The sequence below is a fragment of the Rhopilema esculentum genome, chromosome 11 (genome assembly GCF_057945365.1).
Source record: "Rhopilema esculentum isolate cy_ngs chromosome 11, ASM5794536v1, whole genome shotgun sequence".
In the NCBI taxonomy this organism is placed as follows: domain Eukaryota; kingdom Metazoa; phylum Cnidaria; class Scyphozoa; order Rhizostomeae; family Rhizostomatidae; genus Rhopilema; species Rhopilema esculentum.
Genome location: NC_142825.1, coordinates 12,995,585 through 13,022,503, shown reverse-complemented (window position 1 = coordinate 13,022,503; position 26,919 = coordinate 12,995,585). Strand labels below are relative to the sequence as shown.

At 35.2% G+C, this 26,919-nt stretch overlaps 5 protein-coding genes across 6 annotated transcripts in view; all 5 read left to right on the top strand.

The window, feature by feature from the left end:
* The first annotated feature begins 1,313 nt into the window (after positions 1–1,313).
* On the top strand, positions 1,314–4,950 carry LOC148959022 (transmembrane protease serine 2-like). The gene is made up of 5 exons (XM_089111425.1): positions 1,314–1,365; positions 1,742–1,885; positions 2,268–2,297; positions 3,943–4,144; positions 4,701–4,950. Exons 1-5 carry the CDS (start codon positions 1,314–1,316, stop codon positions 4,933–4,935), a joined length of 663 nt encoding a protein of 220 aa, XP_088967551.1. The 3' UTR covers positions 4,936–4,950.
* Positions 4,951–5,072: 122 nt separating this feature from the next.
* LOC148959021 (chymotrypsin A-like) lies at positions 5,073–5,665 on the top strand. Its single transcript, XM_089111070.1, has 2 exons — positions 5,073–5,207; positions 5,361–5,665. Exons 1-2 carry the CDS (start codon positions 5,121–5,123, stop codon positions 5,589–5,591), a joined length of 318 nt encoding a protein of 105 aa, XP_088967196.1. The 5' UTR covers positions 5,073–5,120; the 3' UTR covers positions 5,592–5,665.
* A 4,170-nt stretch (positions 5,666–9,835) lies between these two features.
* Positions 9,836–20,154, top strand: LOC135693232 (uncharacterized). The gene is made up of 16 exons (XM_089111056.1): positions 9,836–9,985; positions 10,528–10,677; positions 11,009–11,132; positions 12,517–12,692; positions 13,266–13,481; positions 14,192–14,236; positions 14,927–15,043; positions 15,567–15,599; positions 15,847–15,963; positions 16,484–16,516; positions 16,770–16,886; positions 18,031–18,087; positions 18,493–18,694; positions 19,133–19,353; positions 19,604–19,719; positions 19,863–20,154. The coding sequence occupies exons 1-16, from the start codon at positions 9,916–9,918 to the stop codon at positions 20,091–20,093; spliced, it is 2,025 nt and encodes a 674-aa protein (XP_088967182.1). The 5' UTR covers positions 9,836–9,915; the 3' UTR covers positions 20,094–20,154.
* Positions 20,155–20,763: 609 nt separating this feature from the next.
* LOC135693236 (prostasin) lies at positions 20,764–25,636 on the top strand. 2 transcript variants are annotated; one of them, XM_065211650.2, is made up of 3 exons: positions 20,764–20,910; positions 21,171–21,391; positions 21,643–21,758. In XM_065211650.2, exons 1-3 carry the CDS (start codon positions 20,795–20,797, stop codon positions 21,651–21,653), a joined length of 348 nt encoding a protein of 115 aa, XP_065067722.1. In that variant the 5' UTR covers positions 20,764–20,794; the 3' UTR covers positions 21,654–21,758. The 2 variants fall into 2 exon arrangements, with proteins under 2 accessions (XP_065067722.1, XP_088967195.1); XM_089111069.1 differs by lacking the exon at positions 20,764–20,910 and adding an exon at positions 21,912–25,636 and having other exon boundaries at positions 21,268–21,391.
* Positions 25,637–26,363: 727 nt separating this feature from the next.
* Positions 26,364–26,919, top strand: part of LOC135693233 (transmembrane protease serine 9) — a 43,132-nt gene continuing 42,576 nt past the window's right edge. The window contains exon 1 of the mRNA XM_089111424.1: positions 26,364–26,513. Coding sequence (XP_088967550.1) covers positions 26,444–26,513 — 70 coding nt within the window. The 5' untranslated portion in view covers positions 26,364–26,443. The remainder of the gene's footprint in view (positions 26,514–26,919) is intronic.

Here is a 26,919-nt window from a genome sequence, read left to right as displayed (position 1 = left end):
CACCATCCGTTGTTATTCCGACTAATTTATCTTCATTGGCCTCACATACCTTTAAAGCTTGATTCACAGTCTCGAGCAAGCCATGGGCCCCTCTTTCTTCTGGAGAGTGCATCACCATAAAAACTGTACGCCTGTCGCCATTTGTCATTGACATTGTACTACTGACAAACTTATGATCTCTCATGTGCTTACTGACGCTGCCATCTGTTTGAATGCTGTAGACTATGCATTCCAGAAACATTTTTTTTCTTTCTGCAGTTCAATGGCTTGAACTGAAGACAAAATATCTCTGTAGCACATTGGATCCCTGTAGTGTAACTCAGCATTTGTTGGTTTGAACTCTGGTAGAACTGCATCTGGACCTTCATCTTCCATAAGGGATATGAGTCGAGTGGCTGCAAGCGTTGTTAAAAACCTTGCTGGCCATGAGTGAGCAGAAATAGTTTCACAAAGACAGTCATTGTATAAATCAAATGCCATGTTTACCAAAAATTTAACTACCTTGGTGTTGGCTTTTTTTAAACCGTTCAAACATGGATGATTAGCACTTTTCTCTTCCCACATCAGCTCCAATTGCTTCTGATTTCTCGTTGCTTTGTGCATTTCTGAAAATACATGATCAATTATTAGTTTGAGTCGTTCTTCATCATCTGCTCTGACCCCATTTGCAACACCAATTTTTCCATTTCGCGAGTATTTCTTTGCCACGTCCAAATATTCTTTGCATAAATCGCAAACAACATGAAGACGTTTTTTCCCATTCTTCTTTGCTGTATAGCTTTGCAGTTCTGGAAAACTTTCAATAATGAACTTAAGATCCAGCTTAATCCCGTGGTAATAAAATACACTGGCTGTTTTTTGTGTTTGAACAGTATGTGTTGATTGCTGCGGCTTGTTAATATCTTGGCTTTCAATTTCTTCCGCTTGAGGTGAATCTGGATGGCTGGAGGCTCCTATTTCTTTCTTTTCTGTACCTTTGTTGTCGGTTTTTAATTTTGATCCATAAAAATTTGTTAATTTTCTGCATTTTGAAGCAATTTCTTGAGCTTCTTTCTGCTTTCTTTTTAACGAGTGTTCAGATCTTGGCATGTTTGCAGATCAATGACGCAAGCAACTTTTCGCGGACTTCATTGCCTCGTCTTGGTGTAGTGCAAGAGCGTCAAACAGCGATTGGTTGACAGCAATAAGACCAAAGAAATAACGAATAATTTGACACATATAACACGACAACGACACATCGAACAGTAATTGGAGATAAGTCAAATTGGTGTTTAAAACAATTTTCAAAAAAGGGCACTTGCTAGTGGGGAATCATGGGCCAACTAGTGGGGAAATTTATGGGCCTTGTGGGGATTTTCCCCACTAGTTTGTATGTTAAAAGATCGCTTGTGTTAGACAATTTATTCATTTTATTTCCAAAAAAACTTAAGGATGTTGTTTCATAACAAATGACTTTATTTACAAAAAATACATGTTTCCCTTAAATTTTGCAGCCATGTACATTATTATGGTTGCACATTCTTGAAAACTCCACTTTTGTAGATTTTTGCAGCTTACCTTTTCAGAAACTTAACTAGATTAATAAGATTGAATAGAAAAGTGTTGTATTAGAATTAGTTTTATTAACATAGATATTTTTGTGCTTCAAGTTTATAAGCTAAGTATGTTACTAAAATAGCACACTTCAAAAATATCCACTTTTGCACATTTACAAAGTACTTCCTTCGAAATACCTAACAAGACTTATTTCCAATACCACTTTCATCAGCTTGCAAAGATGTTTATGTGACCAATTGTCCGGCTTGGAAAAGGGCTGGATTATGCACATGGGACAAATGTAAAGCATGGTTGGCAATAAACTGCAAGCTGTCGTGTGGACACTGTGGTAGCTATAAACATTTTAGACATGAAATTGAATTATGTTTTTGCATCAAGATTTAAATTAATGTTTTTCAAGATTTAAATCAATGTTATTAACGCTACATTGCTAATGTTATCTATAAAAACAAATGAAACAAATAATGTATTTCCTTTGCTTGCAAATTAAACCACATTTTAATAGCAATCACATTTTCCAACAATGCATTAGACAACCTAGTACAGTGAAATCTGTCAAAGGCGGGCACCTCTAGGGCTGAGATAGGAACCTACTTAAGACAAATGCATGCCTTATAGAAACGCGCCTATTTTCTTTCCAGAGGAGGGTAAAAAGAAGATTTGTTTTAATTATTTGATGATTTTTTCACTAAGTTTACTTTCTCCTGTAGGTAATACTACTGTTGCTCCTCCACAACCAAGTAAGTTTGTTTTTAGCATCGTAGCATAGTTTTTCAACATGTTAACTGCAAAATTTAAACTGAAATAAGAAAAAGTAGATGTTATTATTTTACCTTGTATTAGCATGAGTTTTTTGCTCTCTGCAAAGTAGTTTCACAATTTGCTGCAAATGTTTTAGTTTAATCGGTTGCATTAGTTAATTTTGTAGAGTACTTGAAAGGTATTTGAAAAAAAATTAATGTTTTTGCTTTCCAGTATGGAGCTGTCTCCGTGTAAATACTGGGAATGTTACAATTCACAATGGATAAAAAATCTTCAATAAATTTTTATTGTCAACTTGGTTTTATATTTGTGTTATTTAGTTTTAAAAATATTTCAAAACTTTTCAAAGAAAAAAATCTACTTGAACAAAAATATTTGTTCGTTTCAATAATTTGTGTCACGTATCTGTGTTCCACGGTAACTTGTAGATTTTTCCAGGCACGTAAATAATAGGGGGGCGTGGGGGGCGTAACGCCCCCCCAAAGTTTGGAAAATCCAGTTACAGTTGGAAAACTTAACGGTTGACTTGGAATTTTTTTCTTAAGTCCAAACTTGTGAATTTTATATTTTAAGAAGTTTTTTTATTTCAAATGTAAAAATTCTAAACATCAAAATTCACAGGCTGAAGCTGACCCATCCAATAATCGTTTTCTATTGTGAATCCCGTCTCCACTGGATCCAAATTGCACAATTGCCCCGTTTGCTTTCTTTCTGACGGGAGTTGAATCAAATTACGAACAGGCAAGGTGAATTTCCGGATAAGAAACTTGAAACTTTACAGTTTGGAATAATAATACCCGCATTGATCAGAAAATATTAGAGTGGGAGTTTTTTAAGAAACTACGAGTAGTTAATTCAATAAAAGATTAAGAATCTTTCAGTACTAAAAATTCTCAACGCTTCTTATAAAAAACGAATTTATGCTAAAATCCCCCTGTTATTTGTTAACGTCCTTGACTCCTTATCATAAATTCCTATGACAAAACTGCTGTGAAGCAAGAACACATTGCAAATCTGCAGTAGAAGCATTTGATCAAAAAAGAATGTTTCATCTTTCGAATCAGGCATATGCACAAGTTTGCTCTCAAATCATCATTTCAATTGTAAAGAACGAAAAGGCATTTGGTCCTCTAAAAATATTAGTAGTTTTCTTCGATCAAGAACGAAAATAAAAGGCTCAAATTCTGGGTGCTTCTATATCGCGAAAAAATGTAGGTATTTTAGATAAATAGATCTGCATCAATTGATCAATTGATCAATTTAGATAAAATTGATCAATTGATCTGAAAAAATACTACTAATCATTAAGTATATCTAATACTGGTTTTGCTTTAATGTTGCTTCACTTCTTACAGTAAGTTTAAATTTTTGTTTCATGGTAATCAAAATTTAGAGATTTAGGCTTTTATGCTTTAGGCTAATTGTTGTGTAAGGTTTTGGTAATTATAAAGAAAATAGAGCTATGGTGTTCGGGCTATTTACAAATATCAATTTGGTGGGTACAGTAGATTTACTGGTCGCATGAAAAATTTCTCACTTAAAGTTGGAATTTTCATCCTTCCACGCCCCTCCAAAAAGAGCAACTTATTTTCGTCCCTGGATTTTTCTATATTATTGTTAAAGACTCTTGTGGTAAACCAGAAGTTGCCCAGAGCAGAGTCATTGCTGGTCAAAATGCTAACAGAGGATCATGGCCCTGGCAAATTCTCATGCTATTTAATGGAAGAACAATGTGTGGTGGCTCTATAATTGTTCCTCAATGGATTGTCACTGCGGCTCATTGTGTATCTGGGAGGGAGTCTTACGCACGTTACTTCAAAGTTAGGTAAAATCCCAAGTCGTTTTAAAAATTTATAAATTGTTCAACATAAATAGAAAATAGGCCACATGAAAAATATTTTGGAAAAGATGGAAAACATATCGAATGGAATAGGAGAGAGAAAACAGGCTTTATATGTCTATAATATAGAAGTTTTTTCTTCATTATATATTGATTACAAACTTGCACACTCAATGGACCAAAACCTCAAGTTAGTATTGATTGCTTCTTTACAAGTTTCATATCACAACCCTAGTAGAATTATTCAGAACAATAAAGACTGGCAGTAATTAACATAATTTGGGAGCTCTTTTGCTTCAATCTCGTTTATTTTTTAGACCTCAGCCATTTCAAGATTTCATGATAGGAATAATCTCTACGAAGCCATACAAATCGAGGCATTTTCACAAATTTTTAGAGTTCATTTCATTTGAAAAAATACTCAATTACATTCTAACCTATCATGCACAATTATAGGTTAAAGCATAAGAACATATTTTTGTTGGAACTAGCGATAAAGCGAATGAATTTATTAATACCTGTGAGCATATTATCTTGATAGAGTTGGAGAGCATATTACGTCAACAACAAGCGATGGACAGCACACCGATATGCAGGTTGAAAAAATCATTTCCCATCCAAGCTACTCAAGAAGCACAATCAATAACGTTATTGCACTGATAAAACTCTCCGCGCCAATTCAGTTTGGAAAATACATGAAGCCAGTATGTTTGCCTGGACAAGACCAGAATGTCCCAGTTGCAACTGATTGTTTCATCACAGGTATAATTAATTGAAGGATGCATCATTTTCAGTCCACTGGGAACCTGAAATGCAACATTATTCCTGGACGGCATGTTATTATGAATTATGAAGAGAAGCAGTAGTTAAACGATGGCTATAACTGGTAAACAACGCTCCCTTGTTGAATTAACAGGACCGTTATTTCTAAGGATGGAGATAAATACATCACCCTGGCAACATGCACCACACTTTGCAGCAAGGAAAAATGCCCGTTGTCTCCAATCAAGCATGCACCAATCTCAACACAAAAAAGTTCGGAATTTCGGTACGTTTAAATTATTCACAGTGCCACATTGCCTTTATGCAGTAATTCATTATTGAATCCTTTTTTGGATCACGCTTCTGTGTAAAGGCATTCAATCTGAAGTCGCTAGCACCAGCATATGATTGACGCTTCTATGACTTTTCTCTTTTACAGATCACTGACAAGATGGTTTGTGCTGGTCACGGAGGGACAACTCGTGTGAGTGGATGCCATGGTGACAGCGGTGCACCATTTGTGTGCCAAACTGGAGCCAATGCCTCTTGGGTTCTCCATAGCGCTGTGAGCTGGGGATCTGGACGCTGTGATGCAACAGTGGGTTACAGTGTCTTTGCAAGAGTTGCCAAATTCAGAAGCTGGATCGATCAACAGATGTCAACATATTAATAGACTAGTATAATTTATTTACTCCATTTCAATTATGAATATTTATCCTAGCAAATCACAAATATTGTCTTTGATTCGTCCTTTATTTTATTATCTGTCCTTGATGAACTTCAAGGCATAAACCACCACTCCTATACTTAACTCCGTAAAACTATTGAAAGACTATACTGAAAGATTATTGAAGAATACATATGATCAGAAATTTGTCCGCTAAAATACTTTTCTTCCTCTTGATAATTTTAAGTGATCGACATTTTTTGCCAGCGGTGAATCTGGCTATAAAAATCTGGGGAGGGGAGGAGGTTAGGCGAGGGCCAATGCTAGCAATTCCTTTGGAAACTAGTAGAATGTAAAGCAGTGGTGAAGTGGCAAGAAAGTGGCTACATTGTACCAATTTTGGCGCCCTCTAGAAGAGTATGGCCTTGGTACAACTCTATCAGGGCTGATGAAACATCCTTCAGATGTTGACATAGATCAAGGGCTTTGTAAAGGTCATCGCCATTGCTAGTGACAAGAAACGGTTTGGAACTATTTCATGCTAGGGATGACCTGAAACTGAATTTAAATATTTACAACATTCATAGGTTTAAGCCCAGTGAAGAGAAACAATATTGTTGGGGATCCTAAAGGTTGGGACCCTTTGTTCTTTAACTGAAGGTAACTTTGGGCCGTTACTCGACTCTGTTTTATCTGCTTAGCAATAATGAGTGAACATTATAATATCAACAGAAGAACTATGCTTCTCAAAAAAAAGGCTTGAAAGCTTTGTAAAGTTGATTGGTAAACTTTTCCATAGTAGTTATTATTTATATCCAACCTACCTGAGATCAAGCAAATCATTCTGTTACAAACAATTGCAAATCATAGAATTTCGGTATGCAATGGTATATTGCCAAAGAATGCTGGGATGGTATTTGTATTTATCTATGCTGGGTTCCAGGTCGACTTCACTAGGATGCGGAGAAGCTCGCTTTGCATTAACATTGGGCAACCCACCGTCAGGGCCCCTAGCTTGTTAAATAAATGCAATAAAGAATGGCATTGAGCAGCAATGAAAAGAGCAACCTCAACAAAGTAAAAGAAAAATTAAACAGCTATAGAAGAAATACCCTTAATATATCTTTCATGAACTCAGGCTTAGTTTTCAGTATCTAGTAATGTGTTCCGAACAAACCTTTTTCCAAAAAAGGTACAAAATCTACCCTCTTTATGCAAAAAATGACTTGAAAATTTGAGAATAATATTTGCAAAGCTGCCCTAAGGCAATCTTCTTTAGAAAAGGCTTTTTTAAAGGGACTGGATCACGTAACCGTGAACAACCATTTTATGCGGGGCAGTCTGCGTGTAAGAGGGATTTCGTTTACCAATTGTCAGAGCGGAGTGTCTGACAAAATGGCAGACCGTGAAAACTTGATGCTTGCAGCAATGCTGCCAAATCTGAATCATTCTTAAACCGTCACGTTCATCAATTTTTCCTGTTCATGAACCTGTACTTCCACAGGAAGATGCTTTTGTGCTGTCCCCTCATCCCGCTGCAGTACAAACGGTTTTAATTTCATGGACTGATCAAAGGAATGATGCTGAATTATACATATGAAATCAATCTATCAAGCTTTGGCAACGACGAAGAAAACTTTTAGTAACAAAAGATGTTAAAATCTCGTCGATGTGCTGCGATTCTCTGTCATACCAAATCTCATTTTAGTTACTGTGATGGATTCACCCCATTCGCAAGCATCATCAGAACAACATTGTCCCGCAGGCTAACATGGGACCCAGCCCCTTTAATCGATATCAATCACAAATGACAAAAATTCCTGGCATAAGAGTATTCTGGTTGCACGTGGGATTTCCAGCACAACAAAAGAGAACTTCTAGCCCTGAGCTTTAATCACAAACTGATGCCAAGGAAGCAGCTCTTTTCTGCCTTTGCACTGTTGTTGTTTAACCGTTCAAACATTTATTCGACAGTTTCGGATGCTATCAAAAACATATGCAAAAGAGTGCCGGTATAGAGTGTAGTAGAAATGCATATTTTAGGATTATTTGACCTTTACATGCGAATAAACTAAATTTCCTGCACGGGTTTCCTAACTGACAGATTACTTCAAATTTGGTTTAGTTTCCACCCTTTCCTTTTCTTTGAATATAATTGCTAAATCCACTGACATCAAAATTAAAGCGAAACTTAAAAAAACACATCCAAAGACAAATCGCTAAATAAGGCATATATCATATCATTTTAAAGCATAGAGAGATTAAAAATAAACTACCTTTTAGTGGTACAAAACTTGAAAATGGCTTTGAAAAAAGCAAACATTTAGTAAACTAAAGCTTTTCGTCTCAAACTCTTCAGAGTTTAAAACGTCAGAACATTGACGGGAACTCTACGCTAGGAAATATATATACCCAGTTGTGGATCGAAATAGGCCAATTTGAAACACGAGCACATGACTGTTGAGGTTGACCAATCAGTACCTATTGAGAATGTTACCAATGGAGTCCCAAGGTTAAAACGAACTCATTTTGTCTAGACACGAGTGGTTTTTTCGTGCTTATGTAGATAGATTCCAAAACTGCTAGGTGGAACAACGATCGGGCTTTACCAATAATCCGAAACGTGTCGCCATTATAGTTTTTTGCACAATCTGGGTTTTCCAGATTTTGCAAATGCTGCCCGATAGCAGAATTTTTAGTAAAGAGGAAAATTAACTACCGATCATATTATGGTTCATGACATAAATACCTTTTTAGTTATTCTATGGTCATTATCTAAGTTTTACAACGAGTAAATAGATCAAGAATCCTAGTCCAGAATAACTTGTCGACAGCACAAATTGATGGAGTTTTGATTCTTTTCATTGCCTAAAGCTGGCACACAAGGTCTATTTGTTCGCAAAAACGTTCTCAGATACATTACAAGTAGAGAGAAATCAGCTGTTTAAGGAAAATAAACCGCTGGAAAGAACTTTTTTGAGAATATGAGAAATAAATTATGGGCAGATTTATTCTTAAAAAGTATCATCAAGAAAACTTCAGAGTTTGATCGTTTGGATAAGCCATTCCTACTAAGAAATAGATAACATCGACGCAATTATAAATTCTATTCAAACTCATTTTGACAAGCTCAGTTTAATGGTTTTCCAAATTTTTAATAAAGCACTTCATTTCCGAAAAAGTTAGGATCAGATGTTACAAAGTTATATCGTAACTGTATCGTTACGTACGTAACTGTACGTAACTGTAACTGTATTGCTTAACTTTTTATTTTTAGTTGTTAGTTCTTCTGTTGATATTTCAACGATAATTTTTTTTATTAATCGGGTACTTTTTTAATCTAAAAAAAGGTTTCATTACGAGCTATATGACAGTGGTTATTCTAAAACTTTGCAAAATTTTTCTATTTCAAGTCAACATCACAATAGACGCGACTATGCGACACCTTCAGTTTTCAGTCAACATCCATTTTAGATACAGTTTCTGGCCATCCCTAAGACACCTTAATTCTAAAATTTTTCTTGCTGCCAACCATGGTGGCTGCCTTTCCTAAGTTCTTTCAGATTTTTATATTTTGGCCTCTCCACTTTCAAATACGTTTACGCGCCGCCTCTAATGTGAGTTCAACTTTAAGGCTACGCAACTGGATTCACATCATATCAAATAGAAAGACAAAGGCACTGCTCGATAAGGTAAGCATCTAAATATCCTAAAAGTCACCTTTGGAGCTTGATAGAGATTTGCAAAAAATACAAGCCAATAGATTGGACTGGCTATGTTTTTCTTTTCCAAATGAGACACTTGTATTAAGATGAGAATTGCACGAGAGCAAATTAAGGTTAAAAAGCATCTGTAAGCAGAGTTAAATCCCAAGAACACAAATGACATAAAGCAAGTTAATGCATTGATGATAATCCCAATATCTGCCCCAGTTGAATATGAATAGTAAAGTTCTCAATAAACTGAAAATCTAGAGAAAGGGTTTAATTTTCAAATCCAAATATAAACATCATGCAATATTTCCTTCTGCTTATTGAAAGCAAACCAATCACTTCACGCACTTCGTTTACAGAGCTGGAACATAATAGGCTAGTTCTGAAGTAGCTCGCCAATAAAGACAACAGTCACTGCAACCTGTATACACAATTTTTTGATTCCCTTGGTTACTATGTTATTTTTTCTCCTTTTCTACTGTTTCTCTGAGACTCTGAAAAATACAATAAGCAAACAATCTTCTCAAAGACTCTGCAAACAAAACCAGTATAAAAATAGGCACCGAAGGTGTTTCTTTCATTTAGCAGTTTGGAGTCTAAAGAATTTTCTCAAGATGGCAGCTTTTTCTTGGCTTGTACTTTGCCTTTGTGCTGCTGCAGCTTTTTGCAGTGAGCCCATGGAAAGTAAGTATGGTCCTTAATTATTTGGCAACTTATTAGTCTATCACTGCTGATTTTTAAAAATAATTTTTCAGATGGTTTTCATTGTAAGCCAAGAAGCATTCGTCTCTGAAACCCAAGACATACCTTGAGGTGCAGGCTAGTTAAAAAGATATTTAGCAATGTTATCCAAGACTCAATAGTAACAAAGATATATAGATACTGATTGCCATTTTTTGCTTAAGAATTGCTAATCCACTGACAAGACGAATCAAAAATCAAATGAATACTTTTACACAAAATAAACTTATTTTAGATCAGTTCAAAAACTTTCATTGTGAAATTTTTTTTCTAAAAAACTTTGCTATTTAGCTGACAATAGAATTTTGTGTTCAGTCTTTTAAGAACCTATCGAATTTTCGTTTAATAGTAGAATTTGAAAATTGCATATTTCCTTGTCAAGTCCGATCTGTAAAACAAATTACTAATTTGTTATATTTAGGAACCTTTTAAGACATACTAGCTTAAATAAAGGTAATTAGATTTGCTTTTCTCGTTTTTTCCAGATTCAGGCATGTTTGAAGGTGACATGATCCTTACTGAGGAACAGAAGCAAGATTTCCTATACGGTTCTCCCAACTACCAGATTCCACTTGCAGCCACAAAGACAAGCTTGTGGCCTACCACGATACCATACAGTATGGAGTCTTCTATTGGTATGTTGTGCAATATGTTTGCAAATTCTTTTGTCTTTATCTATGACTTTTTTTGTATAGGTACTTAATGAAATTTTTCATTTTCAATTAATTCTAATCCAATGCTATTCATTCGTGAACACAATCTTATCTAGCACACGTATTCTTTGCTTCCTAAAGGTAAATTTTTTAAAGACATGATAATTTTATTTCGTAACGTATAACCTGGAAATAATAACATGTCTTATTTATAAATTGTAATAGAATATTGCAAAAGAGGCCATTTTGATATAGCAATGTTATGCGTGATTGCTATGGTTTTAGGTAATATTGATAAATATCTGTTTCAAAGCTTCGTCATCAAGGGCTGTGTCAGCAATCAACGCTGCGATTGCAGACTATCAAAACCTTACCTGTTTAAGATTCGTGAAAAGAACCAACGAGCTTGGCTATCTCCACTTTTACCAGGGAAGCGGGTAAGAATAGATTGAATCTCTTACTTGCATCACTTAAATCGACATCAATCACTTCTGCCAATAGTCAAATTAGATTACACCATTGACAGTTATCTAAAATTGAATTTTTAACTCTTGGTATCATGTAAACCTGAAACCTGGTGATAACGAGAACAATTTTCTGCGCGAAGTGAATATTTCGCCATAAAATTTTTGGGTGCCAAATTTTTCTCGAATTAGAAGCTCAATTTCCACCGGCAGAAATTTTTATGCAAATTCGCTGCAAATATTGCAAAAGAACATAGCAACTGTTCGAAGAGTGCTGCTATAAGAAAATTTGAAAGTAAACTCTATTAAGAAGAGAGCAAAAGAGCAATTAGGGTTACTTTGTTAGAAAAATTTATTCAGAACGTCTTCAAAGGGAGAGTTTCGTATTTCGGCAAGAGAATTACATTTACATGACCAGAAATACTATTCAAAAACTTTCGAATGTCGTCATCTAAACTTGCACATACATGTGACATCCTATTAAGGTGCATCCGTAAAACTTGAGTCGCTCAAATAGTTGCTGTTGACCAGGCAAAAGAGCACTCTACTTTTCAGCGTTTTGAAGAAATTCTTGCCAATCGTTTATTTGAATTATATTGATATAACGACAGAGCTTCAAGCCAGTTTTCGTCAATTTAAAATTCAAATGTTTGGATTATTTTTTAATCTGAATCCCCTTAAATGGAATGTGTACAAAGAACAAGAAATGAATAATTACCAACCTATTTCAATGACGTGGTATATAAGCTTTTTTGAGAAATGAATGCGGAAAGACGTAGGCCATCAGGCAACAAAATGGAAGTGCTGTTCAAATTTGTTCATTTCACAACTCGAATAATTCCGCCGAAAAAAAGTAGGAATGGCTGGTACCTTTTTGAATGCATTTTTTTGCTACGAATTCAAAGAAAATTTTCTTATCTCTACTTTCTAATCTCTACGCTTAAATTTTATGCATTCACTGCGAAAAAATTCACTTCGCACGAAAAAAATTCGCATCGTGTATATAGGCTTACGGAATTATTCAAATAGTAACACATTAAGATCTCTATGCAAATGTAGAGTACAATTCATAAAGAAATATTTTACCTGCAGTAGAGGCAGAGTTTTGAAAAGCACTAAAAAGAATTGAAATTTTTCATTTTTGAGCAAAAAGGCCAACGGGAAAGAGAGAAAAGTGAAAAAAGTAGAGGTTAAACTAACTTTGAACAATAGCATTGCAATGACATCATTCATCTTCTCAACGATAAGCATAGAAAATAATAAAGTAACAGGCAAAAACGAACTGCATATATGGTCAGTGGTTTCAATTAAACTGCGCAAGTATCATTTTGAACGTAAAGTATTGTTTTTTACATAGATGCTCTTCACCTGTTGGCTACTACCGCAGAGCAAACACAATTTCATTGGCTTCTGGATGTTGGTCCAAAGGCATCGTTATGCATGAGATTGCACACAGTCTAGGGTTTTACCACGAGCAAAGCAGGCCAGACAGAGATAATTATGTCACTATCCTTTGGAACAACATTGCCACTGGTATGAATTTGCTAAACAACTTATCTATCTTGCAAAGCAAATATTGCAAATAGCTGCAAACACTTCCCCTTTTCATTGAATCTGTGGTCAAATTTGTCAATTTTTGACAATGCTAAACTCCTTGGTAATTGTCCTACCATATAAAGATTAATGTGGTATTTGGCATAAAAAATGCCATAGATACGTATGTAGCAAGTTCTCGCAGAAGGCCAGGTTTCTATAAAAAGGTGCATTCCTATCAGGCCTAGTTCTGGGTGTATCTGTTATGATTGAATCAATTCTTCTGATGGAAGCAAAACTTTGTGCAATGCCCTAGAAGGTCACAATCATTCTTTGGTGATAATCTGATAATATAACATGAAGTAAAAGATTCAACCCATGGGCTTTGACGCAGGTTGGACAGTGGAGGGGCCAAGAGAAATGTAACAATCATATCAAAAGATTTAAAAAAAGCTCTATTGTTTTGCAAAAAAAGTGAAGGAGCCATGCCCCCCTCCTGCCCCTCCCCTTTCGTCGGAGGCCTTGCAACCTGTTTTCAACTCTCATTTTACTAATAATTTCAATTTTGGAAAGGAAAGGAACACAACTTCAGAAAGCAGTCATCCTCAAACATTGACAGCATGAACGTTCCTTATGACTACCTAAGTGTTATGCACTATGGTAAAACTGCATTTGGATCTGGCAAGATTACCATTCAGACCAAAGATGCCTCCAAGCAAAATTTGATTGGTAACAGACGAGGATTCAGTCAGTACGATGTCAAGCAGATGAATCTCCTCTACTGCTCAGGTCTGATATCTTTATTTACTATCAATCATACGCAAGTAATACTTTTTAAAAGGGCATTTGAAAAATCTACAAAGTCCGACGGAAACGTCGTCTGTTTTCTAAAGGGTTGTAAAATCATTTACTAGTCTCAAATCTCTTTGGGCAACGCACTTTTCCGCAGTCGTCCTTCAATGGCAGTTTGATCTTGCATTGACAATGAAATAGAAGTGCTAGTGTCAATTTCCTTTTTGTTCATTTTGTCATTGGTAGACTTGTATCAGCATAACTTCTCCTTGAGTACGCCTATCAGTAATAGCTATTTTTAAATTATTACTCTGTATAGAGGATAGTGACAAAAGATGCTAATTTTTTCTGAGGATAGGCTCAGATGGACTTACATGGTTTTACTTACAATATCTAATGTACATTCCTAACGTAGTGCTGAAGTTGAAACATGTCTCAAAATGACTGGGACACTCGCCTTTGGCATGGAGTTCCACTTACAAGGCAAAAGCAGCAAGAAATAAAACAGGTCATCCTACTATGAATTGTTTGTTCCCAAGACAAATTCCATAGAAATTTGGTTCTTAGACAGGCACTTAACCTAATGGTAGGTGGTATGAGCTCTCTTCTGATCTAGTAAGCTCTTACTTAAAGAGATGGATACTTTGAAAGGCAGAGAAAGGTCGATGATTTTACTTCATGATCTAGGTATCATCTTTGTGATTTAGGTGGACGTCCCAGCACACAAAAACCAGTGCCTACAACAAGCAGCGGTATGAATAACAATTATCACTTAAGTTTATTTATCATTTAATAAGTTGATTTTGCAGAAAGAAGGCATTCTTTATTGCTTAAGCTTTACATGACAATATTTACAATTAGTTCTATTTCTCAAACACATTCCAAAAAGAAAGGTGGTTTTCATCGGTCGAAAATTGTTTTGATTTAAATTTTCTATGAAGACCATTTTATTCACTTTGAATTCATGATGGCAAAGCAAAAATCTAGCATTGGGAAAAATAAGAGAAGTAAATTTTTAGGCATTATCATTTTGTTGTTTCAATGGAGTGGAGGAAAATCGGCCTAATGTTTGAAGTGATTTCTTTAAAATACAAGGATGTGAATTTCAATAAGGTAACTTTTTTCTTTGTGAAGAAGAAACGAATCAGAAGAGTGGCAATAGCTAGATACCTCGCTGCGAGACTTTTATGTTTTTATACTTTCAAATAATATCCTGTTTTCAGCATTGAAAAAATGCATAAATCTTCTAGGAAATGCAACAACCGCTGCTCCAACCAAGCCGGCAATTCTTGATAGTGCAAATGAGTGAAATTTCTTTAATTACAGTGTAAACATGCTTTTGTCATTATTTCGCACATAGAATATTTACAGCAAAAAGAATCAGGTTATATATCAAAATTTGAATTTTCTGACCGAAGTTTCAAATTAAAAAAAAAATTTAGCTTGCAGTGACAAGTACACTGGTTGTGTAAGATGGGCACAGTCTGGATTCTGTACAAATAGCACCTACAAACGATTTATGGAGTTGAACTGCAAGAAAAGTTGTAACAAATGTCCAGGTATATGATCATGTTTTTTAAGCTATTTGGACTTTGATTTTAAAAACATGTTGAAAAATGAATTCAATTTTAAACATACAAAATGCAACGATTTCTAGCAAATTTTCTATTTTGAATGAATGGTTTAATCACACAGATTTTTGCAGAATAACAACTTCCCTTTTAACATAACTTTATACCAATTTTAATCAACGTCACTTTTATTTCACAAATCTATTTATAGTTTCGTAATGTGGTTCGTATATCTTTTGGTTTAGAATTTTAGACTTCAATACATTTTTTGTAGTAAATTAAGATATTTACTATTAAAAATGAATTTTCCATCAATTACTGCACAAATAAGAACATTAGGAGGTCAAAAGCTGTTGCTGATGGTACAAAAATCCCATAAATTTTGAATTTGTAACATTAACAAAATTAATTGGAATTTTTCAACATTGTAATAGCCCACAGCTTTTATTTTGATCTAAAACCTTCAAAACTTTTAATATCTATAAGAATCCTTTATAATTTCCTTTTCCAGGTGCAACTACAGTGCCAACAACAACCTTCTCAGGTATCACCTTCAACCATTGTCAATACATTGAAATTTATCTATTAATGCAAGAAAAAGTCCTTATTCTGAAAAGAGTTATAGTTTCATCCACATCAAAATCCTGAAACTTACAATAAAAATCTTGCTTTCACCTGCCTTTATTTTTTCACAGATATAAATATGCAAACAGCAAAGAAAAAATTAGACTATATGTCCATATTTTGAATATTCTTTGATTGACCAAATATTTGAATTTACAAACATTTAGCTTGCAGTGACAAGTACACTGGTTGTGTAAGATGGGCACAGTCTGGATTCTGTACAAATAGCACCTACAAACGATTCATGGAGAGAAATTGCAAGAAAAGTTGTAACAAATGCCCAGGTATAAAAAATGTTTTTCAAATTAGTTGTAATCATGTTGACAAATGAATTCTATTTCAAGCAGACAAAAGACAACGATTTCTAGCAAAAAATGTTTGCCGATACTAATGATTCAAACAAAATATGTTTTAACAAGTAATACGTCATCTTTTTGTATGGCAATTTTACTAATTCTTTTATCAATTTTTCTCAATTTTACTCTAATTTCGTAACGTAAATAAAAAATGTTGATTAAAAATTTGAGATATCAATATCTTTTCTATGTAGGATGAAAAAGTTTTTAAAATTCTACAACCACTGTGATTATTAAAAATGAATCTCAAATTAATCACTGCACAAATGAAACTATTATTCGGTTCATGTGTTATGCCGTTGGTAAGAAATCCCATACTTTCTAAGGTGGAACATTAGCAAGGAAAAACGGAATATGTTTATTCTACCAACTCACAGATTCTAAACTATGTTTAATATTTAAAAACGTCTAACCTCTATAAAAATTCTTTATCGTTCATTTTTCCTAGGTGCAACTACAGTGCCATCAACAACCGTGCCAGGTGATCTAGCTTTATCAATACATTGCCTTTTATCTATCAGTAATCCCTATCAGTGCTAGAAAAATCATTTCGTCTGCAAAGAGTTGTACTTTGATCTATATGAAAATCCTGAAACTTACAATAAAAATCTTGTTTTCACGTGCCTTTATTTTTTCACAGATAAATATGCAAATAGGAAAGAAAAAATCAGATTATATGTCCATATTTTGAATATTCTTTGATTGACCGAATTTTTGAATTTACAAACATTTAGCTTGCAGTGACAAGCACACTGGTTGTGTAAGATGGGCAAAGTCTGGATTCTGTACAAATAGCACCTACAAACGATTCATGGAGAGAAATTGCAAGAAAAGTTGTAACAAATGCACAGGTATATAAAAATTTTTGTTATTCAGTTGGATAAATTTATTCAGGGGAATATCGCTGTATTTAAATACAGGGTTCTCCGCTGATATTCGACACAAATGAATTCAATATAGTGTCTACCATGCATTAAACCTATCCATGTTGTGAAAAATTGTTTGTACTTTTGTATATATCACAACTGTATATGCCCATTGGTACAAGAAATTTGGTTTTAATATCTGATTTCTAAATTTCTAATCAATGACTTGATTAACTGTATAAAACCATTCTGAAATGTTACTTATTTTAGAGAGAATTTTTGTGATGCTGTTTTGATTTCTTCAATGTCAGGCAGGTGGAACTCGAGAGGACCCGAGCCCTGTCCCCCCTCTTTCCAAACAGTGGAAGTAAAAAGGGCATTTCCCTCTTTTCTTTCCGAGGGTCTCTAGGGGATGTCTCAGCACGATTTTTTGGGGGCTACGCCCTCAGACCTCTTTTTGGCAGGACCATCAGTTCTTGGTTAGCTTCGCCACTGTGAATTTGTATTCCATTCCTTTCCAAAATTAAGATTGTAAGTAGAAGGCAGAGTCAGGGAAACATGACGGCCACTGGCCAGAGGAAGGTTGTAGAAACAAAACATTTTAGGAAAATGACCAAACAGTTGGAAAATTGACGAAATTGTATTGGCTTTTGGTTTTCAAAATACATACTGATAAAAGGAACAAATCAAAAAATTATAATGAGATATACCTTTTGTTTTTTTAATATGGATGTGGTAGGTAAACTGCATTTAACAGTAAAATTCAGGTATTAATTTCATATAACTTATGTTGAAAAAAATTAAAGGTTTTTCAAGGGACTATCAATAAAATCAAGAAATAGATATGCAAAAGTAAATTGATGTTAAGAGGGGAGACAATTTGTCTTTTGCACTTCACGTTATTGACGGAACATAAAAATTGATGCTCCTCAAAATTCCTCCAGACAAACTATTATGAGTGTCCGAAACAAATCCAAAATGAAAAGCTATCTGAGTAAAAGGAAACAACTTTTACAAAATTTTATTGTCAAACAAGCAGGATTAAAGCTTTTCCACGACGAACATCGTGTCCCAATTTAAACATCGACAAAATTGTTGGCATTTTGAGAAAAAGATATCGTATTATTAGGTGGACCAGTTACAACAGCTGTGCCCACACAAGGACCAACCCAAGGACCAACTCAAGGTACGATATGATAAATTTTATAGTTAGCGTTGCTATGAACAAAAAACCATTCAATAAGCGAAGGCAACTTGATTCTCCTTGTTTCTTTAATGAATAATTCTTGTTTAAATGAGGTGCAGAAGAAGTTCCTTTAACAAGAACTTGCTATCAAGTGCATCTAAGTCGATTTACTAGATTAATATTTTATAAAACAGACCTACGGAAAAACTGAATATAATTCAATATCAGATCGATATCTAATCGTTAACTTGAAATTGAACAAAATTCGGAAATTATGACTCCTGTACGTTTTACATAGAAAATTTTATTTTGTTCTCATAATTGGAAAAAGATACGAGTTTGCCAACGTGATAGTATCAGATCATCTTTTGTCATGAGCATTTTTCTGCTTTTTAAACCCCAAAGGTTCTTGTGGTAAACCAGAAGTAGCACAGAGCAGAGTGATTGCTGGCATAAATGCAAACAAAGGATCATGGCCTTGGCAAATCCTCATGTTATACAATGGCAGGACAATGTGTGGTGGATCCATAATTGCTCCACAATGGGTCGTTACTGCGGCTCACTGTGTATCTGGCCGGGAGTCCAGTGCGCGCTACTTCAAAGTCAGGTAAAAAACGAGAGCGTTTGATTGAATCTGATGCTATTATTAAAAAGCAAGGTATCAATCGTTTCTTGCTCAAATACCAACAAAATAATCCTGGTTAAACAACATACCAGACCCAATCATTTCAGTGCAAGCTTGCAAAAATCTATAATTTATTGTATCTAAATATGCATGCTTGACAGCGTTTAAAAGGCTTGGTATTAATATTAAAAGGCAGGGTATCAATGGTTTTTTCTTAAGTCATAATTTACAACACTTACATAAAAATTATTTAATTATTATGAGGAAGAAAAGTGTCTAATAAAATAGAACAGCCTTTGTCTAATATCAAGGTTTTAGTATAGTATGTGCAAGTATTGGGCATCTGAGAATCAATTCCTCAATATCGTTCACCCTTAAAAAATCAAAGAGTTTACTAAATTTTTTTTATATACTTGGTAGAGTTGGAGAGCATATTACGTCAACAACAAGCGATGGACAACACACCGATATGCAGGTTGAAAAAATCATTTCCCACCCAAGCTACTCAAGAAGCACAATCAATAACGATATTGCATTGATGAAACTCTCCTCGCCAATTCAATTTGGAAAATACGTGAAGCCAGTATGTTTGCCTGGACAAGACCAGAATGTCCCAGTTGGAACTGATTGTTTCATCACAGGTAAGATTCATTTATTGACCTCTTAAGTTCAGTGAGAAACTTAAATATAACATTATCTGGCGCTTAACGATAATACGAAGAGGAGCTATAATAAAAATCCTGGTTACCACTCATCAACAAGGCTCCGTTGTTTGATTGTTCATAACCATCATCTCTGACAGACCTTCTTCTTATGATGATGAACCTATTGCAAAATATCAAATACTGTATGTAGTCGATTTTGATTTGAATGGCTTTTACTTTCTCTAAGGATGGGGGAAAATACAGCATCCTGGCAACATGCACCACACTTTGCAGCAAGGAAAAATGCCTGTTGTTTCCAATCAAGCATGCGCCAATCTAAACACAAAGAACTTGGGACTTGGGGTATGTTTGATTATTCATAGTATCACTCTATTTTTATGTTGTCACGCGAAATCATTTTTGGAGACAAATTTTTATATAGCAGCGCTTGAACTAAGTTACTAGTGGTATACAATTGAGACCTCTATGATTCGTCTTATTCACAGATCACTGACAAGATGGTTTGTGCTGGTCATGGAGGAACAACTCGTGTGAGTGGATGCCATGGTGACAGCGGTGGACCATTTGTTTGCCAAACTGGAGCCAGTGGCTCTTGGGTTCTCCATGGTGCTGTGAGCTGGGGATCTGGACGCTGTGATGCAACACAGGGCTACACTGTCTTTGCAAGAGTTGCCCAATTCAGAAGCTGGATCGATCAACAGATGTCAACATATTAATTGACTGAAATAGTTTGTTTATGCAATCATATTTTTTCTCATTACAACTCGCTTATGAGCATGATTGTCTCTTGTTCATTGCTTATCTCTGTCTCTGACCATGTTTGACTTCAGGACATATATTATCACTTTCTATTTGACTCATAGGTTTAATCATACCAACTACACTTTTTTCCTATTTTTATTGATCATTAATAAATATAGATAAAATTGATATTTTGTCAGCCAGAAAGTTTTCTTGCTCTTAAAAATTAGAGAGTATAAGCGATATCTTTAAGAGTATAAGCTTCAAAATCTATCATCATTTTTTAGAATTTACAGCAAAAATCATATGTTTTATTCCTTCCGCAAAACTGCATTTGGTTAAGAAAATTTCCATTCGGTACAAAGATGCTGAAGCAGAATGTGATTGGCAACAGACAAGGCTTCAGTCACTGTTATGATTAGATAACAGATGAATCTTCTCTACTGCAAAGATCTAGCATCTACGAATTTCAATATTTCCGTCATGCTCCTCAACAACAACCGACTGTCAAAAATATATCAAAGTAGAATATAAGCCGAACCTTCTATCGCTCCTACTACTTATTAACGGAAACTCTGCTTCACCTTCTTGCCGGCTTCAAAGCCTCCTCAATCTATATTTTATTTACCATGGTTGTTTACAATTTTATATCTGAAGAATTCAGGCAAGTTTCCTCATGTTATATAATGGAAGGACAATGTGTGGTGGCTCTATTATTGCTCCACAATGGGTCGTTACTGCGGCTCATTGTGTATCTGGTCGGGAGTCCAGTGCGCGCTACTTCAAAGTCAGGTAAACAAAATGAAAGCGTTAAATAGGTTTGGTACTGATATTAGAAAGCAGGATGTCAAAGGTTTTTTGCTAAAGTTATATAATTAACAACCCTAACTTAAATATTGAGTCTTTTTCTAGTATCATAGTCTATAGACTATGCTAATATCAATTTGTATAATATGTGCGGGTATTAAGCATCTGAGAATCAATAACTCGATATCTGTTAATTTTTAAAAAAACGAGCAGTTTGCTAAATTATTTATATAAATATTCGGTAGAGTTGGAGAACATATTACGTCAACAACAAGCGATGGACAACACACCGATATGCAGGTTGAAAAAATCATTTCCCACCCAAGCTACTCAAGAAGCACAATCAATAACGATATTGCATTGATGAAACTCTCCTCACCAATTCAATTTGGAAAATACGTGAAGCCAGTATGTTTGCCTGGACAAGACCAGAATGTCCCAGTTGGAACTGATTGTTTCATCACAGGTATAATTAATTGAAGGATGCATCATTTTCAGTCCACTGGGAACCTGAAATGCAACATTATTCCTGGACGGCATGTTATTATGAATTATGAAGAGAAGCAGTAGCAAAACGATGGCTATAACTGGTAAACAACGCTTCCTTGTTGAATTAACAGCACCGTTATTTCTTATAGACGTTCTACTTCTGATGAAAAACATATCATATACTGTAGTAGTCGATTTCGATATGATTTGCTCTTACTTTTCTCTAAGGATGGGGATAAATACCGCACCCTGGCAACATGCACCACACTTAGCAGCAAGGAAAAATGCCCGTTGTCTCCAATCAAGCATGCACCAATCTCAACACAAAAAATTTCAGAATTTCGGTACGTTTAAATTATTCACAGTGCCACATTGCCTTTATGCAGTAATTCATTATTGAATCCTTTTTTGGATCACGCTTCTGTGTAAAGGCATTCAATCTGAAATCGCTAGCACCAGCATATGATTGACGCTTCTATGACTTTTCTCTTTTACAGATCACTGACACGATGGTTTGTGCTGGTCACGGAGGGACAACTCGTGTGAGTGGATGCCATGGTGACAGCGGTGCACCATTTTTGTGCCAAACTGGAGCCAATGGCTCTTGGGTTCTCCATAGCGCTGTGAGCTGGGGATCTGGACGCTGTGTCTTTGCAAGAGTTGCCAAATTCAGAAGCAAGAGATCGATCAACAGAAGTCAACATATTAATAGACTAGCATAAATTATTTACTCCATTTCAATTATGAATATTTATCTTAGCAAGTCACAAATATTGTCTTTGATTCGTCCTTTATTTCATTATCTGTCCTTGATGAACTTCAAGGCATAAACCACCACTCCTATACTTAACTCTGTAAAACTATTGAAAGACTATACTGGAAGATTATTGAAGAATACATATGATCAGAAATTTGTCCGCTAAAATACTTTTCTTCCTCTTGATAATTTTAAGTGATCGACATTTTTTGCCAGCGGTGAATCTGGCTATAAAAATCTGGGGAGGGGAGGAGGTTAGGCGAGGGCCAATGCTAGCAATTCCTTTGGAAACTACTAGAATGTAAAGCAGTGGTGTAGTGGCAAAAAAGTGGCTACATTGTACCAATTTTGGCGCCCCCTAGAAGAGTATGGCCTTGGTACAACTCTATCAGGGCTGATGAAACTTCAGCTGTTGACATAGATCAAGGGCTTTGTAAAGGTCATCGCCATTGCTAGTGACAAGAAACGGTTTGGAACTATTACATGCTAGGGATGACCTGAAAATGAATTTAATTATTTACAACATTTATAGGTTTAAGCCCAGTGAAGAGAAACAATATTGTTGGGGATCCTAAAGGTTGGGACCCTTTGTTCTTTAACTGAAGGTAACTTTGGGCCGTTACTCGACTCTGTTTTATCTGCTTAGCAATAATGAGTGAACATTATAATATCGACAGAAGAACTATGCTTCTCAAAATAAAAGGCTAAAAAGCTTTGTAAAGTTGATTGGTAAACTTCTCCATAGTAGTTATTATTTATATCCAACCTACCTGAGATCAAGCAAATCATTCTGTTACATACAATTGCAAATCATAGAACTTCCGTATGCAATTGTACATTGCCAAAGAATGCTGGGATGGTATTTGTATTTATCTATGCTGGGTTCCAGGTCGACTTCACTAGGATGCGGAGAAGCTCGCTTTGCATTAACATTGGGCAACCCACCGTCAGGGCCCCTAGCTTGTTAAGTAAATGCAATAAAGAATGGCATTGAGCAGCAATGATAAGAGCAACCTCAACAAAGTAAAAGAAAAATTAAACAGCTATAGAAGAAATACCCTTAATATATCTTTCATGAACTCAGGCTTAGTTTTCAGTATCTAGTAATGTGTTCCGAACAAACCCTTTTCCAAAAAGGTACAAAATCTACCCTCTTTATGCAAAAAATGACTTGAAAATTTGAGAATAATATTTGCAAAGCTGCCCTAAGGCAATCTTCTTTAGAAAAGGCTTTTTTAAAGGGACTGGATCACGTAACCGTGAACAACCATTTTATGCGGGGCAGTCTGCGTGTAAGAGGGATTTCGTTTACCAATTGTCAGAGCGGAGTGTCTGACAAAATGGCAGACCGTGAAAACTTGATGCTTGCAGCAATGCTGCCAAATCTGAATCATTCTTAAACCGTCACGTTCATCAATTTTTCCTGTTCATGAACCTGTACTTCCACAGGAAGATGCTTTTGTGCTGTCCCCTCATCCCGCTGCAGTACAAACGGTTTTAATTTCATGGACTGATCAAAGGAATGATGCTGAATTATACATATGAAATCAATCTATCAAGCTTTGGCAACGACGAAGAAAACTTTTAGTAACAAAAGATGTTAAAATCTCGTCGATGTGCTGCGATTCTCTGTCATACCAAATCTCATTTTAGTTACTGTGATGGATTCACCCCATTCGCAAGCATCATCAGAACAACATTGTCCCGCAGGCTAACATGGGACCCAGCCCCTTTAATCGATATCAATCACAAATGACAAAAATTCCTGGCATAAGAGTATTCTGGTTGCACGTGGGATTTCCAGCACAACAAAAGAGAACTTCTAGCCCTGAGCTTTAATCACAAACTGATGCCAAGGAAGCAGCTCTTTTCTGCCTTTGCACTGTTGTTGTTTAACCGTTCAAACATTTATTCGACAGTTTCGGATGCTATCAAAAACATATGCAAAAGAGTGCCGGTATAGAGTGTAGTAGAAATGCATATTTTAGGATTATTTGACCTTTACATGCGAATAAACTAAATTTCCTGCACGGGTTTCCTAACTGACAGATTACTTCAAATTTGGTTTAGTTTCCACCCTTTCCTTTTCTTTGAATATAATTGCTAAATCCACTGACATCAAAATTAAAGCGAAACTTAAAAAAACACATCCAAAGACAAATCGCTAAATAAGGCATATATCATATCATTTTAAAGCATAGAGAGATTAAAAATAAACTACCTTTTAGTGGTACAAAACTTGAAAATGGCTTTGAAAAAAGCAAACATTTAGTAAACTAAAGCTTTTCGTCTCAAACTCTTCAGAGTTTAAAACGTCAGAACATTGACGGGAACTCTACGCTAGGAAATATATATACCCAGTTGTGGATCGAAATAGGCCAATTTGAAACACGAGCACATGACTGTTGAGGTTGACCAATCAGTACCTATTGAGAATGTTACCAATGGAGTCCCAAGGTTAAAACGAACTCATTTTGTCTAGACACGAGTGGTTTTTTCGTGCTTATGTAGATAGATTCCAAAACTGCTAGGTGGAACAACGATCGGGCTTTACCAATAATCCGAAACGTGTCGCCATTATAGTTTTTTGCACAATCTGGGTTTTCCAGATTTTGCAAATGCTGCCCGATAGCAGAATTTTTAGTAAAGAGGAAAATTAACTACCGATCATATTATGGTTCATGACATAAATACCTTTTTAGTTATTCTATGGTCATTATCTAAGTTTTACAACGAGTAAATAGATCAAGAATCCTAGTCCAGAATAACTTGTCGACAGCACAAATTGATGGAGTTTTGATTCTTTTCATTGCCTAAAGCTGGCACACAAGGTCTATTTGTTCGCAAAAACGTTCTCAGATACATTACAAGTAGAGAGAAATCAGCTGTTTAAGGAAAATAAACCGCTGGAAAGAACTTTTTTGAGAATATGAGAAATAAATTATGGGCAGATTTATTCTTAAAAAGTATCATCAAGAAAACTTCAGAGTTTGATCGTTTGGATAAGCCATTCCTACTAAGAAATAGATAACATCGACGCAATTATAAATTCTATTCAAACTCATTTTGACAAGCTCAGTTTAATGGTTTTCCAAATTTTTAATAAAGCACTTCATTTCCGAAAAAGTTAGGATCAGATGTTACAAAGTTATATCGTAACTGTATCGTTACGTACGTAACTGTACGTAACTGTAACTGTATTGCTTAACTTTTTATTTTTAGTTGTTAGTTCTTCTGTTGATATTTCAACGATAATTTTTTTTATTAATCGGGTACTTTTTTAATCTAAAAAAAGGTTTCATTACGAGCTATATGACAGTGGTTATTCTAAAACTTTGCAAAATTTTTCTATTTCAAGTCAACATCACAATAGACGCGACTATGCGACACCTTCAGTTTTCAGTCAACATCCATTTTAGATACAGTTTCTGGCCATCCCTAAGACACCTTAATTCTAAAATTTTTCTTGCTGCCAACCATGGTGGCTGCCTTTCCTAAGTTCTTTCAGATTTTTATATTTTGGCCTCTCCACTTTCAAATACGTTTACGCGCCGCCTCTAATGTGAGTTCAACTTTAAGGCTACGCAACTGGATTCACATCATATCAAATAGAAAGACAAAGGCACTGCTCGATAAGGTAAGCATCTAAATATCCTAAAAGTCACCTTTGGAGCTTGATAGAGATTTGCAAAAAATACAAGCCAATAGATTGGACTGGCTATGTTTTTCTTTTCCAAATGAGACACTTGTATTAAGATGAGAATTGCACGAGAGCAAATTAAGGTTAAAAAGCATCTGTAAGCAGAGTTAAATCCCAAGAACACAAATGACATAAAGCAAGTTAATGCATTGATGATAATCCCAATATCTGCCCCAGTTGAGTATGAATAGTAAAGTTCTCAATAAACTGAAAATCTAGAGAAAGGGTTTAATTTTCAAATCCAAATATAAACATCATGCAATATTTCCTTCTGCTTATTAAAAGCAAACCAATCACTTCACGCACTTCGTTTACAGAGCTGGAACATAATAGGCTAGTTCTGAAGTAGCTCGCCAATAAAGACAACAGTCACTGCAACCTGTATACACAATTTTTTGATTCCCTTGGTTACTATGTTATTTTTTCTCTTTTTCTACTGTTTCTCTGAGACTCTGAAAAATACAATAAGCAAACAATCTTCTCAAAGACTCTGCAAACAAAACCAGTATAAAAATAGGCACCGAAGGTGTTTCTTTCATTTAGCAGTTTGGAGTCTAAAGAATTTTCTCAAGATGGCAGCTTTTTCTTGGCTTGTACTTTGCCTTTGTGCTGCTGCAGCTTTTTGCAGTGAGCCCATGGAAAGTAAGTATGGTCCTTAATTATTTGGCAACTTATTAGTCTATCACTGCTGATTTTTAAAAATAATTTTTCAGATGGTTTTCATTGTAAGCCAAGAAGCATTCGTCTCTGAAACCCAAGACATACCTTGAGGTGCAGGCTAGTTAAAAAGATATTTAGCAATGTTATCCAAGACTCAATAGTAACAAAGATATATAGATACTGATTGCCATTTTTTGCTTAAGAATTGCTAATCCACTGACAAGACGAATCAAAAATCAAATGAATACTTTTACACAAAATAAACTTATTTTAGATCAGTTCAAAAACTTTCATGTGAAATTTTTTTTCTAAAAAACTTTGCTATTTAGCTGACAATAGAATTTTGTGTTGAGTCTTTTAAGAACCTATCGAATTTTCGTTTAATAGT

Bases quoted from the DNA above. Each gene is read 5' to 3' on its own strand.
- LOC135693232 (XM_089111056.1), top strand. From the start codon at position 9,916: ATGGCAGCTTTTTCTTGGCTTGTACTTTGCCTTTGTGCTGCTGCAGCT. The intron at 12,693-13,265 runs GTATGAATTTGC...AATTTTGGAAAG, and splicing joins TTGGAACAACATTGCCACTG to GAAAGGAACACAACTTCAGA. The intron at 16,887-18,030 runs GTATATAAAAAT...TCGTATTATTAG, and splicing joins AAGTTGTAACAAATGCACAG to GTGGACCAGTTACAACAGCT.
- LOC148959021 (XM_089111070.1), top strand. From the start codon at position 5,121: ATGCACCACACTTTGCAGCAAGGAAAAATGCCCGTTGTCTCCAATCAA. The intron at 5,208-5,360 runs GTACGTTTAAAT...TCTCTTTTACAG, and splicing joins CAAAAAAGTTCGGAATTTCG to ATCACTGACAAGATGGTTTG.
- LOC135693236 (XM_065211650.2), top strand. From the start codon at position 20,795: ATGTTATATAATGGAAGGACAATGTGTGGTGGCTCTATTATTGCTCCA. The intron at 20,911-21,170 runs GTAAACAAAATG...AATATTCGGTAG, and splicing joins GCGCGCTACTTCAAAGTCAG to AGTTGGAGAACATATTACGT.
- LOC148959022 (XM_089111425.1), top strand. From the start codon at position 1,314: ATGGGCCAACTAGTGGGGAAATTTATGGGCCTTGTGGGGATTTTCCCC. The intron at 1,366-1,741 runs GTTTGTATGTTA...ATACCTAACAAG, and splicing joins TGTGGGGATTTTCCCCACTA to ACTTATTTCCAATACCACTT. The intron at 1,886-2,267 runs GTAGCTATAAAC...TTTCTCCTGTAG, and splicing joins GCTGTCGTGTGGACACTGTG to GTAATACTACTGTTGCTCCT.